Source organism: Diceros bicornis, chromosome 3, assembly GCF_020826845.1.
Source record: "Diceros bicornis minor isolate mBicDic1 chromosome 3, mDicBic1.mat.cur, whole genome shotgun sequence".
Taxonomy (NCBI): Eukaryota; Metazoa; Chordata; class Mammalia; order Perissodactyla; family Rhinocerotidae; genus Diceros; species Diceros bicornis.
In genome coordinates this window covers 10,028,001-10,045,318 of record NC_080742.1, presented here as the reverse complement: position 1 = coordinate 10,045,318, position 17,318 = coordinate 10,028,001, and the positions used below count along the sequence as shown (strand labels likewise).

The 17,318-nt window shown below is 35.8% G+C and overlaps 1 protein-coding gene across 1 annotated transcript in view; it reads right to left on the bottom strand.

Moving 5' to 3' along the window:
• Positions 1-6,656: 6,656 nt before the first annotated feature.
• Positions 6,657-17,318, bottom strand: part of PNPLA8 (patatin like phospholipase domain containing 8) — a 45,408-nt gene continuing 34,746 nt past the window's right edge. The window contains exons 9-10 of the mRNA XM_058523103.1: positions 13,502-13,697; positions 6,657-7,699 (exon numbers count right to left, since the gene is read on the bottom strand). Coding sequence (XP_058379086.1) covers positions 7,425-7,699; positions 13,502-13,697 — 471 coding nt within the window. The 3' untranslated portion in view covers positions 6,657-7,424. The remainder of the gene's footprint in view (positions 7,700-13,501; positions 13,698-17,318) is intronic.

Genomic DNA, 17,318 nt, shown 5'->3' with positions numbered 1-17,318 from the left:
TGTCCTATGCCCTGTGCATTGCATAACATGTACTGTCTCTGAGTCCTGGAGCACTAAATGCTGGTAGTTCCCCTAGACAATCCCCTCACTCCCCTAGATTTTCAGATCCTTCTGGGGAGATGGGTAATACCACCCCTAGTAGAGAACCACTGTGGTAGACAAGGACATAAGGAGTATTCACACAGTTTGATGCTGGAATTACACTTCACTGATTACACCCAAGAGTTTGCAGATTCAGTTTAGTAAACGGATCTGAAGTCACTCTGCAACATTCATGAAAGGACATTCTAGGAAAGAGGAACGGAAAGAGTTGTGGTTAAGACAGTTGGATTCATCTTAGCTCTACCACTTCCTAGCTGTGATATCCCGGGCAACGTTTTTCTTTCTAAGAAAGGGATAATGATGATATTTCCCGTATAGGCTTACTGTGAGGATTAAATGTGCTAACTCATGTAACCTGCTTAGCTCAGTTCCTGGCACTCAGATGCATAAAGGTAGCCAAGTGAGAGTTTATGCATTTAATGTCTGTCATTCACAGGGATCAAGAATTTGTCAGGCTAATGTACACTGGAAGAAACAAAGGTAAGTTAGGGCAGCTTCACAAATAACTAAAAAATAAGGCAAATGGCAATTTCTACTACTAGAAATATCTTATTTGTTGTCCTGTTAACTGGTGAGGGAAATATAAGGAAGTCTACATTTTCATAAATTCACAAAACCTGAGATGAGCTTTCATGTTTATTATTTTGTGCCATGTTTTAAATTCATCACTGATTCTTGTTTTAAATATATATAATACAGGAAATTCTAGACTTGAGAGTTCACAATTGCTCAGCCTAAGTCAAAATGTTTTGTTTCATTAAGTATGTATTCAGGGGCCGGCCCTGTGGCTTAGCGGTTAAATGCTCGCACTCTGATGGTGGCGGCCCGGGTTGGGATCATGGGCACGCACTGACGCACCGCTTCTCTGGCCATGCTGAGGCCGCGTCCCACATACAGCAACTAGAAGGATGTGCAACTATGACATACAACTATCTACTGGGGCTTTGAGGGAAAAATAAATAAAAAAAAAAAAATTAAAAAAAAAATTATTAAAAAAAAAAAAAGTATGTATTCAGCACAGGAATCCACAATGAAGAAATATGAAACAAGGAAAGCATTCTCTCTAATTCCTGAATTCTTAATCTAACAAAGGTATTGAACACCTAATATGCTATTCTTCTCTAAAATAGTCTAATTCATGTTTTTACTGATTGAGACTGAACTCTACCCCAATTCAACATATTTAATCAGAAATAAATTCAAAACATTTTAGGGAATAACCTAAGATAAAATGCTAACATGTAACTCAGTAACTCCCCAGTTACTGAGTGCCTGTAACAATAAAATACCATCTAATCCAGAATCCAGGATCTGACTTCTTTTAAACAAATAATATTTTTAGAGACTTAAATATCTTTATGCCAAAATAACAGTAATGTACATATGACATTTAATATATATACATATTATTGCATAATTAGAATTGAATACTTTAAGACAGGTGCCCACTGCCTAAAGGTAAAAATAACCCAGAGCTATCATAGTCATGCATTACCAGTGAGACCACTGTGATTAATACTGCAGTTATTTCTCACAGTCTGTAGCACCCTGTCCATACTTCACAGACTAGGTCACTGTGACTTACTAGCTTGATAATTCACAAGATGGAAAATCACACTATCATCAGAGCTGCAATCATTATACGTATGCATTTCTACATACTGGTGACAATCAATCAGAAAATGAAATTAGCAATTCCATTCACAATTGCATCAAAATCAATAAAATACTTAAAAATAAATTTTACAAAAGGAGTCCAAGATTTGTGCACTGAAAACTACAAAACATTGCTGAGAAAAAATTTTTTAAATATCTAAACAAAGGGAGAGAGAGTCCATGTGCGCTCATGCTTCGAAGGACAGACACCACTGGAAGACTTCACACTGTAAATGCGTCAGCTCTCTCAACTTTATCTATACACTCAACGCAATCTCTATCAGAATTCCAACAAGCTTTTTTTTTGTGTGTGGAAACTTGCAAACTGATTTTAAAATTTATATGGAAATGCAAAGAAACCAGAAGAGCCAAAATAATTTTGAAAAGAACAAACTGGAAGAATTACACTGTCTAATTTCAAAACTTATTCTATAGCCACAGTAACCAGGCCAGTGTGATATATGGGATTACCATATAGATCAATGGAACAGAACAGAGAGTCCAGAAATAGACTCACAAACACAAAGACAACAGATTTCTGATAAAAGCACAAAGGCAGTTCAGTGGTGAGAAGTTATTTTTTTCAACAAATGATGCTGAGACAACTGGATAGCCCTATGCAAAAAAAAAAAATAGAAAAAAAGAATTTTGACCCTTATAAACACCATACATAAAAGTCACTCAAAAGTTCACACTGATAAAACGACCTTCACCAAAATTAAAATCTCATATGCTTGCTTTAAAAGACACCATTGAGAAAATGAAAAGACAAGCCACAGACTGGGAGAATATAGTTGCCTATCATATATCTGGCAAAAGACTTGTATCCAGAACATACAAAGAACTCTTACAACTCAAAAATTAGAAGACAAACCAATTTAAAAATGGGCAAAAGCTATGAATGAACATTTCACCAAAGAAGATATAGAAATAGCTAATCAGCACCTAAAAAGATGCTCAACATCAATAGTCATTAGCGGACTGCAAATTAAAACCACAATGAAATACCATTATATATCTCCTAGGACGGCTATAATCAAAAGACAGACAAGTCCAGGGCTGGTAAAGATGTGGAGAAACTGGAACTCTCATACACTGCTGATGGGAACATAAAACGGTTCAGATAATCTGGAAAACCGTTTCTTGAAAAGTTAAACAAACACTTACCATACAACTGCTGCAACTCCACTTCCAGATATCTATTCAAGAGAAATCTATGTCCTCACAAAGGCTTGTACATGAATTTCACAGCAGCACTATCCATCATAGGTAAATACTGAAAACAATTCAAATGATCATCAACTTGTGAATGGATAAACAAAATGTGGTATATCCATAAAATGGAATACCACTCAGCAATAAGAAGGAGCCAATAACTGATACTGCCACAACCTGGATGAATCTCATGCTAAGTGAAAAAAGCCAGATGCAAAGGATTACACATTGTATGATTCCATTTATGTGAAATATCCAGAAATGGTAAATCTACACAGTGAGAGAAAGCAGATCAGCGGCTGTCTGGGGCTGGGGACAGGAGTAGGGAACGACTACAAACAAGCATGCAGGAACTTCTGGGGATGATGGAATCGCTCTAAAGCTGGATTATGGTGATGACTGCACACATCTATAACTACTAAAAATTACTGAATTGTACAGTTACAATAGATGACATTTTGGTATGGAAATTACACTTCAATAAAGCTGTAAGAAAGAAAGGAAGGACTCCACATGAGAGTAGGAATTGATGATCAAATATGGATGATGTAAAGGGTGGAGTCAGTCCTGGAATGAAAATGGCAGTTGATAAATGTTTGTACAATGAATAAAGAACTTTTGAACCTGGCTAATTGGGAGAAATAAAAGGAAAAGTTAAAAATGTTTATAACTTTCTTCTTCATTTCACAATTATTTAACTTTCTATAGCCTTGGTTTCCTCAGCTGGAAAACAGAAATAATAATAGTACATCCTTCAAAGGGATATAATGAGATAATGGATATAGAGCTTTCAGTATAGTGCTTGACATATAAGTGCTAGGGATTAGCTATTAACAATCATAAGAATATTCAGGTTTCCTCTATAGATGTGAAAATACTTAACAAAATATTTATGTTTCTCTATTTCCATAGCTATGAAATTTCCCTAATGTAAAAACAGAACCACAGTTTAACCAACTTTGAACTCAAAGTTAGTTGTAATAAAACTACTGACAGTGAATAAATTTTGGTTTTTCAATCAGATTTTTCAAAATAAAGCCATTTTCAAGGCACACATTGCCATATTTTAAAAAATCAAAATGAGATATATCCATTAGTATGAATGAAAACTAGCTGATTTAAATACATAAGCTTATCAGTAAGTATAAACTGCTAAAGACACCAGTTAAATCTCATCTTATAGAAAAAGTAATATGAATGAACAAGAAAGAATGTCCAAATTTCTTCTTAAACTGACAAACGTTTCTTCTATCTGATCATTGTTTGTTTATTTTTACAAACTATCACAGAATTATAGGGTTGGAAGGAAACTAACTGGGCCATTTATCTACCTTTAAAATTTTTTTCTCATAAAGAACTTATCCTACTTTAAAAACAGTCCAATGGAGAATCCATAACCTACTTGGTAGTGAGTGCTCATCTTTCAGAAGAGTGTTCTTTACTTCTGTTCATTCCTGAAAAGAAATCCACTCTGCTTTTGGACAAAGGAAAGCACTGGCTTCATTATAAAATAAGAGTTATCTCAGGTGAATTACGCAGTTCTTGAGACAACCAGTTTCAAGGACAAATGGGGACACGAATGGTTGAAAATTGGTGCATCACAGAACTGGATGTAACTTTTGTCAGAGAGTGAAAAGAGCTCAAGAAACAGGGACAGGGACATGGGAACATACTTAGGTGCCATGTTATGTAGTTTAAGAAAGAAGCTATGGCCAGAGTACACTTGTATACTGTACTAGTCAAGAGAGAATTAATCAGCCAAGCAAAAACAAGGGAGAGAGAGTTAACCTCAGCTAAAAAACATGAACTGCATAATTTTAGGAAAAGAGTGAACTTACGATAAGGTGCAAATATGTAAATTGTGTTAAATATTACTTTATTGTGCTTGAAATTTGCTTTATTAGAAAGAATACCCAGAAATACTGATTTCCAATGATTTGTATTTTTCTTACATTTAGAGTTGCTTTAATAGTTGCATGTGAATATGTGGTATTTGTGATCTGAAAGGACTATTTTACAATATCTTTAGAAATCATTGGTATATAAACCAGTGTTATCTCAATAAAAACAAACAAATAAATAAATAAACAAGAAATCAGGGGGCCGGCCTGGTGGCATAGCAGTTAGGTTTGCACGCTTTGCTTTGGCGGCCTGGGATTTGTGGGTTCAGATTCCAGGTGTGGACCTACACACCACTCATCAAGCCATGCTGTGGCAGCGTCCCATAAATAAAGTAGAGGAAGATTCGCACAGATGTTATCCCAGGGCCAATCTTCCTCACCAAAAAAAAATAAAATAAAATCATTGGTAGCTTCATATTTACTTACACTGTATCTAAAAACGGTAATTTGGATGTTGCAAACCTATGTTTTTAGTCACATTACTAGCACTGATACTTGTGAAATATTCAAAAAGGTGACTAGAATTATTTCTAGAGCATGGCAGGTTAGGTAAAATTTTGACCTTTATACTTTAGAGGTCTTAGCTACTTCAGCAATTAGCAGCTCTCTAATAAGTGAAGAGGGGAGGCAGCTGTCAGTAGCTGCTGGGGGGTGGAGGGGGGACTCAAAGGGAGCCCCTCCATCCTCTCACCAAAACCAAGTTGTAAGGTTTCCCACTGTCCCCTCAGACTGCATGCTGATTTTCTGTGACTTCCTTCCCTCTAGGAAGATTCCTTTGACATCTACTTTCTCCTGGATAAAATGTGGTGTGGGAGGGGAAGAAGTACACAGTGTAATTATAACCCAGGCTGGGCTCTCTTCCACCCCCTGGGGGAAATCCCATCCCGCCCATACGACTCTAGGGACAACTCTATCTGAGATACTGTTTTTAATAAAGAATAATATCTGTAGCAAGAACAGAACTGAAATATTGCCAGCATACCGTTCATTACAGAAATAAGAATTTTGAGACACCTGAGAAGGCCGGAGCATCAAAACAACTTTTATTCTCTATTATTTTTAATATAATTGATGAGTTGGAGAATTTATTAAATTTTTATTTCTAAAATAGACTATTCTCTGAAAAGCTGGTATTTTCCGGTATAGGACTAAAAATTCATTTTCACATCTGTTCCTACCCTTTGTTTGTACATTTGCAGAATTTACTTTCTAGGTTGCCATAAAAGAGTAAATAAAATTTTAGAGCTAGCTCTCCTCATTTTACAAATGAAATATACGAAGCCCAGAAAGGCTGTCTGCCCTCCTCCAGGTCACAAATAGAAGGACTTTGCATCATCAGATCCCGGATTGAGATCCAGACTCTCAGCTCCTCACAGCACTCTTTGAACCACACCTCACTGCCTCTATGAATCAATGTCACAAAGAATCAATAAGACAATCTGGGCAACAGGGTTTAGCTTCAGTTTATATGTACAAAGCAAAGGGCACTTACCTTTTTTCACTTTTCTTGACAAACCTAAACGTGATGTAAGGATTTACACGGCAGACAGATAGATAACACAACAAAGGTGAATTCAGTTGGAAAAGAGACAATGATTTGACTTGGTATATATGTTATTAACCTCTGTGAAATCAAGACAGTTAAAGGAGTTAATAAGGTAAAACAAGGCTAACATTTTTTTTAAGCATATTGTTGACAGGTATATTCAAATACTGCCAAGAGATGGGGAGCTACATTATACACAATAAATAATTTAAAAATGACAGCCTTTTAACAACAGATTGTTTCAACAGTTTATTTTTGTTAATGATAGGGATATTTTCTCAGTAAATTCAAATAATTAACTTTATAACAGTGAATGATAAGCTAGAGCTAGAAAAGTTAACATACAGCATTGTCTTAAAATTTCGGAGGAAAGAGTGGTTGATTGGGACTTCATCTATCTTTCTGAACCAAACAGTCCTGAAATAAACAGATTTTGAATAGAAAACTATCTGATTCTTTCATATTTCAAATGTAAAAGTCCTCTGATAGAGAAAATTCCATTTTTCTGTGTCTGTTTAGATGATATTACAGCAAAAGGCAACATCTGGATTGTAGAATGTAGCTAATGAAAACATAAGTAAAGCAAATTTAAGAAGAAATTAGCTTTTCCACATGAAAGAAAATCAGTGATCAAATAAATTCAACATGATTAGGGTGACCAAAGCAAAAACACCAAATATAATATGATAGTTTTCAGTTCTTGTTTGGCACATATATTAATAAATTTTCAAACTTCTAACAATATAACACCAATATCTACTAAAACCAACTAGCACAAGATTCCTAAAACTTAATTATTAATATCATAAAATTTCCATATGAATTCTGTAACCAAGCATACCCTCTGTGTTGTGCAGCCTGGTCCAAACACTGTCTTCTTCAGGATTCCCCAGAATTCAGTAAGTATTTCAAAGCTGACTCATGCTGAAGCATGAAGCATTCCTTACTGAATTCAGTGGATCTTCTGACAGGCCTTCACTTCGGAGAATATATGCATACACTCATCACAATTTTGAAAAGAATGGAAGGCCTTCATACATGTCAGTTTTTAGTTTTATCCAATCATTAATTTTCTGCAGAGTTGTTTTTTCTTGACTTAATATTTTTGCAAGTTTTTTCATTTTTTCTTCATTTCTTTCTATGTACTTCAACCCTTCCAACTGCAGCTGATCCAGCTTTTCATTTCGACTTTCATCTAGAGGTATGTTTTCACACATTACAGGATTGAATCTAAAATAGGTATCAGGAGGTAACAAACCATCAAGCATAACATGGACTTCTGTTAAAACAAATAAAGAGAGGATAGGGTGGATAAGAAAATTGAGTTATTCTGCAATGATCTAATTTTATCTTTATTTAAAATTATCTTCTTTTTATACACTCTGGTTTCTCTTCAGATCATACAAATCTTTCACCTTTTAAAATTATCTTCTTTTGGGCAAACTACAAAGCCTTTCTTATTTCATCACTCTAGCTAATTAACAATAGGAGTAAAGAATCCATAATAACGAATACAACTACAAAATGAAATTCGTCTCCCAAAATACTTCATATAATTCTGCTACATTAGGAAACTTGCTCCGTCCTTTCTTCTCTTCTGTGTTTTTGGTCACACTGTTAGCCACTGCTGAAATGCCTTTCCAATCTTCTTTTGTTTTCAAGTTTTTGGGATCATCTTTATTGACGTATAGTTTCCATACAATAAAATTCAGCAATTTTAAGTGTACAATTTGACAAGTTTATACAACTTCTTATATAACCACCACAACAATTATGACACAGAATATTTCCATCACCCTAAAAAGCTTCTTTGTGCCTCTTTATAGTTGGTCCCCCTTACCCTTTACCTTTTCTAGAATTTCATATAAACAGAATCATAAGTATATAGCTCTTCTGTATCTACCTTCTTTTACTCAGCAAAATGCTTTTGAAATTCATCTATGTTGTAGTTGTACCAATAGTTCTTTGTTTTTTATTGCCGAGTAGCATTCCATTGTACGGATATACCACAATTTGTTCTCTCCAGTTCTAGTTCTGGTTCTCTTCAGTTTTTAGCTAATAGGAATAATCCTGCTATAAACATTTACACATAAGTCTTCTTGTGGATATGTGATTCCATTCCTCTTAGGCAAATGCCTGGGGAGGAAACTGCTGGGTCATATAGTAAAAGTATGTTTATCTTTTTAAGAACTGCAACACTGTTTTTCAAATGGCTGCATCATTTTACATCACAACTATTAATATATCAGAGTTCCCACTGCTCCACATCTTTGCGAAAAGTTAGTATTGTCAGTCTTAATTTTAGCCATTCTAGAGGATGTGTAGTGGTATCTTGTACTTTTAATTTTCATTTCCTTAATGACTAATGATGTTGAGAAGTCTTTCATGTGCTTATCAGTCATCTGTAGATCTTCTATGAAGTGTCTACTCAAATCTTTTTTCACTGAATTTCTTGTTTTCTTCTTTATGTATTCTTTATATATACATATATAATGTAAGAATGCTCTCTATATTTTAGATCTGATTATGTATTTGGTTCTGATAATAGATCAGATACATGTTTTACAAATATTTTATTTCAGTCTATAGCTTGTCTTTTCATTTTATTAAATTATCTTCTGAAGAGCAAAATTTGTAATTTGATGAAGTCTAATTTACCTATTTTTTCTTTTTTGGTTCATAGCTTTTATGTCCTATCTAAAAAATCTTTACCTAACTCAAGGTTGTCAAGATTTTCTCCAGAGTATTCTACAAGTTTTACAGTTTTAGCTCTTGTATTTAGGTCTATGATCCATTTCAAGTCAGTTTTTGAATAAGGTATGAAGAGTCAAGATTCAATTTTTTAAATATAGTTATCTAACTGTGCCTATCTAACTGTTAGTGTATCTAACAGTACTATTTGTTGAAATGTTTATCCTTTCCTCACTGAGTTACCTTTGTCAAAAATCTTTTGAACTTACATGTATGGGTCAATTTCTGTACTCTCTATTACATGCCACTGATCTATGTGTCTATCTTTATGCAAATACCACAGTCCCCTGCTTGCTGTAGTTTTACAGTCTTGAAATCAGAGGGTGTAAGTCCTCCAACTTCTTTCTCAAAATTGTTTTGGCTATTCTATGTCCTTTGAATATCCACATAAATTTTATAGTCATCTTGTTAATTTCTACTCCAGAAAAAACTGGTTTAGATTTTTATAGCAATTGCATGGAGTCTATAGCTCAATTTGTCGTCTGCCACTGTAACAATACTGTGATTTCCAATTCATGAGCCTGGTATATCTATCGATTTATTTAGGCCCTGTATAAATTTAACTTCAATTTTCAATTGTTCATTGCTAGGATGCGGAAATACAATAGATTTTTATTGACCTTATATTCTTCAACTTTGCTAAACGCACTTACTAGTTCTAGTAGCTTTTTTATAGATTCCTCAGGGTTGTCAACATAGACAATCATGTTGTCTATAAATATTTTTCTCTTCATTTCTAATCTATATGCCTTTTATTGCCTCACTACACTGGATAGGATCTCCAGTACAAAGCTGACTGGAAGTGATGGGAGATATCTTATTCTGTTCCTGATCTTAGGTAGAAAGCATTCAGTCTTTTGCCATTAAATATGATGCTAGTTCTGTTTTCTTTTCTTTGTAGATGTCCTTTCTTACATTGAGGAAGTTCCCTTCTGTTCCTAATTTGCTAAGTGTTTATCACAAATGGATTTTCTTTTTTTGTTTTTTTTTGTGAGGAAGATTAGCCCTGAGCTAACATCTGTCCCCAATCCTCCTCTTTTTGCTGAGGAAGACTGGCCCTGGGCTAACATCCATGCCCATCTTCCTCCACTTTATATGGGATGCCGCCACAGCGTGGCCTGACAAGCGGTGCGTCGGTGTGCGTCCAGATCCGAACCCCGGGCCGCCGCAGCGGAGCGTGCACACCCAACCACTACATCACCAGACTGGCCTCCATGAATGGATATTGAATTTTGTCAAATGTCTTTTCTGCATCTATTGAGATTATCATAAATTTTTCCTTTTTTAGTCCGTTAATAAGGGTGAATTACATTGATTTTTTGAGTATTAAACCTAGCCCGTATTTCTGGGATGTACCCTACTTGATTATGCTTTATTTTCCTTTTTATATACTACTGAATTCAATTTATTAGTATATTTTAAGCATTTCTGCATCCATATTAATAAAGAATACTGATTGGTATTTTTATATTTTTTATAATATTTTTGCCTGGTTTTTGTGTCACGGTAAAGCTGGCCTTATAGAATGAGCTGGGAAGTATCTACTCTTCTATTTTTTACACATTTGTGTAGAACTGTTGTTAATCGTATCAAGTGTTATTTTCATTTCAGAGATTGGATTTCTCACCTCCAGAAGTTTGATTTGGGTCCTTTTTATATTGTCCAATTCTCTCCTCATCATGTTCAAGTCTTCCTCTAATTCACTGAATATATCAAGTATATTTATAATAGCTATTGTAATGTCCTTATCTACTAATTCTATCATCTGTTTCATATCTAGGTCTGTTCTCATTGATTGGGTTTTCTTCTGGTTAAGGATGTCTTTTCTTGCTTCTTTGTATGCCTGGTGGTTTTTTATTGGATGTCAAACACTGGGAATTTCACATTTTTGTGTGCTGTTATTTGCTGTATTTCTTTAAATAGTGTTCAACTTTATTCTAGCAATGGATGCTGTTAACTGGACTCAATTTGATCTCTTTGAGAATTGCTTTTAAGCTTTGTTAGGGTGGATCTAGAGCAGCCTTTAGTATGGAGCTAATGAGACGCCACGACTGAGACGCCACCATCTGAGGACTCTACTGCATATCCTGTGTATTACAAGGTCTTTGTAATCTAGTTGATAGAAATCTGAGTTACTATGGGTCCCGTGTGAGCTCCAAGGATTGTTCTAGTCCTTTCTGGTGGTTCTTTCCCCTACTTTGGGTAGTTTCCTCACATGCATGCACAGATCAGTACTCAAGGAGACTCCTCTGCACATCTCTGGAGCATTCTCTCTCTAAAGCTGCCTTCTCTGTTGTATTTTGCCCACAAATTCTGGTCTCCTCGGCCTCCCTGAACTCCAAACTCTGGTTCCTCCAAACTCTAAGCGACTGTCCTGCTTTTTAGGGTTCCCCCCTGTGCTATGGCCTAGAAACTCTTTTCAGGTAGTAGGCTGGGCAATCACAGTGATTACTTCATTTATTTTCCTTCTCTCAGGGATCACTACCTACACCACGTGTCAACTAATGTCTTTTGTCCGGTTTTCTAATGGTTTAAGGTGAAAGGAAATATATGGCTCCTATTATTCTATCACAGCCAGAAGTGGATGTCTTAACTCTCTTTTAAAATGTCCAAACCCTATGTATGCTTTAAGACCTGTATCAAGTCTAATTTACTTCTTGTAAACTGTCTACAACAATCTAATTTAGTTTTGTCATTCTTCCTCTTAATTCACAGTCTTAACCATCTACAACTATTATTTATTCAGCAATTGATAATATATTGATTGAACCAAGTGAAATTGCTGTTTGTATAGGTCTATAACCATCTACTATCAGCAGTTACATATGTTTCACTCTAACTCTTCATTAACTAGAGTGTTAAGTACACGGAGACAACATTTCATATTTCTTGAAAATTTCAAATGAACCCATCACGTAGTTTGCACAAAGTATACATATAAGTATTATCAGACTGGCTGATTAACACTATCTTTTTCTCAGCAGATTGCTTATGGTAAGAATATTTCATTGATTTGACAACAAAATTTCAGATAGTGAAAAATCCATTATATCAGCTTTTCTTGGGATATCATTTAATAGATAAAAGTCCTTAGTGGAAAGTTTAAGATCCTCACGTAGCTAATGACTCAGCCAATAACATGATGATATGGAAAGAACGAGATTCACAAGCAAGGAGCTAAGTGGTAAAAATTCTTTTTAAAAATTTAATAAAGGTTTCATATAGGACTTAAAAATAAAATAGTAAAATAAGGAGATCTAAACCCCAAGGCCAAAACTAGAAATTCAACAAATACTCACTGACTGCCTAACTAAGTGCCAGGCATTGAAGTCAACATAGTCAACTGGGTAAGTCCCTGCCTTATGTTCTTGTGGCATAGAGAGATAGATAATAAGCAATAGAACAAGCCAAGTATGTAATATATATCCATAATGAGATAAATACTCTATGAGAAAAAAAAAAAAAAAAGCACAATAAGGAGTTAGAGTGAGACAGTGAGGGGGCTGGAAAGCAGCCAGGAAAGGTTTCTCTGAGGAAGTGATATCCGAGCAGAGATCTGTATGAAAATCAAGCATATATCTGGGGGACAGCCTTACAGAGAGAGAATACAGCAACTGCAGGGGCCTGAGGCAGGAGACTTCTCAGCAAGTTTGATGAACAGCAAGAACTGAAGTGTAGCGGGACACACTTTACAGAAGGGGCACATTTTAAAGAGGCGGGGAAGAGATGTATTCAAAGGCTAGGTCTCAGAGGGCCTGGGAAATTTCAGTGAACAAGGCTTTTGGATTTTGTACTAAGTGTGATAGGAAGCCTAGAGGGTTTTGAGCAGGGTAAAGACGATTTAACTTTACGTTTTAAAAGGATCACTTCGGCCTTAACATGAAGACTAGATTACAGGGGCAGCGAGAGTGAAAGTGAAGACTTATTCTAATTCCAGTTTGCCTCCACATTCCTAAATAATCTAATACCATAAGTACTCTCATTCTCTCACTGTTATCAGGTGTGTATCTGAACCAATCTGACTCCTTTTCTTGTCCCTGTTTCTTAACTGGCTTAAGAGTCTCCAACCAAGTCTTTGTGCTAACCCTGCTCTAGATACTGCTCCAACTGTAAGTAGGCAAAGGTAGCACTAGCTCCCAGATGGAGAAGAGAGTCTATTCCAGGGTCACTCAGAAGAAATGGGTGAGGAGAAATGGAAACAACAAAAGACTGGCTCTCATGTGCTTCCTAAGCCTCCAATACAGATGTAACGTACTCTTTTGATTTAGCATCAGCCTTTTCCACCAAAAACAGAATTCTAGAAGTTAAAGTAGCAAATAAACAGACTAACCTTCTGTATCGGTAGCACTGTTGATAACGTTAGACAGTTTGGTTTTCAAGCTTGTGTACGTCATGGTGTTTCTCACATCACTCTCGTAACGCCCAGTGCCCAGGGATACAATGCACTCTAATGGGACGTCTGGCCAAATACATTTACACTCGTGCATTGCTAATGCTGAAGGGTTATTCAGAAGCAAACCTCCATCCTGCAAAATATAAGTCAAGAAAATATAGCACAGAACTCTTAAAAGTGAAATTCCATTTTACAAATTTGAAAACAAAAATTATACTTTAAACAATTTGAAATTTACTCACAGGGAAAGCTGAACTATGTAATAAATTGAACAAATTATTTAAAAACAAGAGGTTCTTTAAAGTGAATTTACTTTATATACTACAGCTGCAAAAAAAGTCATGTGGAAATTCACTGGCCTCAGTGGCCTTATTAAGCTTTCCTTTCCTATTATGAAAGTTCTTTGAACTTCTTGGATTGCTTTGCATATTTTGCTCAAAACTATTGAAATGAACTAAATTATTTTTTAAATATATACTATCCTTGTTTAGTGGTTAGTATAGATTCGATACAAAATGACGAAAGAACTGTGGTTCTAGCAGGCAAATGGGACTAGTCCTTCTTTCACAAGTCAAATTATAACCAAATTCATTAAACAAATTTAAGCTGAAACTTCATTAACAATTTTGAAGTATCACATTCATTATAATGCAGATATATCCTAAACAAAGTAGGCAAATTTTATATTTCTAAGCATTTATCAATATTATTTTGAAGAATTCAAAAAAAAGGGTAAAATACGCTGATAAAAGTACTGTAAAAATGTAGTAGAACAAAGTATATAACCAGTCTTACAATAATTTCAGACAAAGGTAGAAAGAAGCACATGTAGCCACCCAACCTCTAGTGAGGTAATAATATGAGTTTTTACAAAGCTAATTTGTGAATTAAGGAATCAAAGAGACTTCTCCCAAGTGGTTTCCTTTCCTTGTGGAAAATCATCTAGCCCACACCTCCACCACTGTCAACAGTAGTGTTCCCTGGCTTGAAGGCCCCATTAAAAACATTTGCAGGATTTTGTCCTACTAATGAAGTATACTATTGTTACTAAAATTTCTCGTGGAACATGAAGGAGAAACACCCCTCACCTTCTTGTGAATTTATGCTCAGTTATTTTAGGGGGAGGGGTAGCATTTATTTCACAAGTCATAGATAACGATAACTCTTTATTTTAAGCACTACCAAAACAACTTCCTCAAAAACATGTATCTCAAATAATACTCTGGTTGGATCAATGAGATTACACTAGAAGGCAGAAATACAGAAATGTTCCAAAATGCTAATTACATTTCCTAGAGAAAGCTAATTGGCTCTTTAGTTATGGAATAGCCAGTCTGAGGCTAAGGGTCCTTTATCATGGCATATGTCATTCATCCCCAATGTATAGCTCTATGATACCTTTGAGACAACGGGGATACACAGGGCTGTGTGGACTCTCAGAAAAGCTATTTTGTCACATGTTTTCATTGCTCGCTCTATTCTCCATTTTAGGGTGGGTTATTTGCAGCCACTTCCAATTCAATCTCTCCCTTCCCCTGAGTGGCCAATCTCTACCACTCTCTAACTACATCTCTTCAAAAGAATGTGCCTTATGTTTCCACATTTGTGACTTTCATGAGAAAAGGCTGTCCTTTTAAAAGACATCTCTTGTCAACAGGGGCACATTTATTCATAGACTCATCATATTTCAGGTCTTTGGCTCTTTTCACAAACATCCCTTTGTGGCTGAGATGTGCTTAAGTTGTCTCTGTTCTCTGAGATGTGTTCAGATTGTCTCTGAAACCTAAAGATTGCAGAAAGCTGGTCTGTGAATGGCCCCAGGTCTGAGATAGAAAAATAGAAAAAAAAAAAGGTGGAGGAGGGAGGGTTGAGTTCACCTCATTTGCCACCTGACTGGCAGGACGTGTCCTAAGAACAGGGAAGCCTCTCTCCCTTGTCTAGGCTCAGGAAGAGGGAATATTTATCAGGAGCAGAATGAGGAAACAGCAGCACATATGCTAGCATTATACTTATCTTTATTATGGATTCAACAGACTTAATTTTCAGTATACATCTCAGTAACAGAGTTAAACACTATAGTCATGTAGTTAAATCATTCCTAAACTCAAAGTAGCATGGCAGAGGATATACACAAAAGATCAGAATCCTAAATAAAACATATCAAAGTGCAAGTTAAGATTGTGAGAAGTAAGCCTTCTCAGATAACAAGATTGCTTCAGTTCATTCATTAAAAACTTAAATGTCCACCTACTCTTTGCCAGGTCAAAACGTATGTAGTGACCACAGTTTTGGGGACTGCTATCCTTGTGTGTACTGAGTTTGAAAGCAGATGAACTGAGACTATATCTGCTGGAACCGATCACCATGGAGGGTAGGACAAGTTTTTAGAGCAATGAGGTCCACTTTCCTCAAAGAACCAGTAGGGGCTAAATTCACATGTCATTCTAAACTCCACTGTGCCTTCCTTCCTGTAATGGCATGCAGTTCTCTGAGCTCCTTGCCACTGACACAGTCCTCCACTCCTCTCCCACATCCTAAACCCTTGCACTGTGCTCTATGGAATTGTTCCACAGTTAAAACTCCCAACGTAACCTTACCTTCTTCTGTAAGTGCTCTCTTCTTTGACTTAGCAGAAATGTGGCTCTTCCCTGATATCATTTCCCAGGTAGTTGCTGATGCTTTCATATCGCATACAATATCGCATACACCTTAGTGGTTAGGAGGAGGGAGGGTATCTTATTTGTTCTTTAGTGTTCCTTCTAGACCCTTATTAGTCCCAATCTACTTGGGAAATGCTTTGTTTAAAGGCTCTGCTATTCAGCTCTGCCATTTCCTCATCACTGTCGTCATCTATCAACCTCCAGCCACTCCTCCTCATTCAAATTAGTCACACCTGGCTCATGGACTTCTTCCTATCCCGTGCAGAAACAAGGAGAAATTCTTTATATTACCCCATGTGGCTTCACATCTTTACAACACCCTGGATCCTCAGTTCTTCAATCCTCATATCTTCAAAAACTCTCCTTCCATCTACTTCTCCAAGGTCACACATTAGATCTTGTTACCAAAATCAATGGAATCATCTACTACATAGCCTTTTGAGTCTGGTTTCTTTCACCCAGAATAATGCTTCTGAGATCCACCCATGCCATTGCACATGTCAGTAATTTATTCCTTTTTATTGCTGATTAGTATTTCATTATTCAGATGTATCATAATTTGTTTATCCATTCACCAGGTGGAAGGAACTATTTTTAAATTTACCAGTCTTTACATATCTGTTGCAAGTCATAAACTGGCTAGGTATTTGTATTGTTTAACTTTGTAAAAATCCACTTGGATGCCTTAAACGTAGGTACTAATAATTAAGTTATTCCCTAAAGGCTTTATCAAGTACAAATTTTAATTTAATCCTTTCAACTTTTTCCTTTGTTTTCAACTAATAGGACATTAGAATAATACCCATCTCATAATAGAGGAAACATATTTCTTTTCTAATTCAGCAAGAAGTTATCACTTATATTAAACTTTTTATCTTAAATTCTGTAGTTATACTCTGTGTAGCTTCTAATAATCTGGGTATTTTAGACGAAACACTTCTTCACTATTATAAAAGCCAATAAAGAAGGATCAGAAAAGACAAAAAGTGGAGAAAACAAGGGGCAAGCAAAGTTTAGCAAGAATTGGTAATAGTAAAATCAATCCCAAATCAAAAAGTTGCCAGGTATCCAACGGTTTCAATAGCCATGCTTCA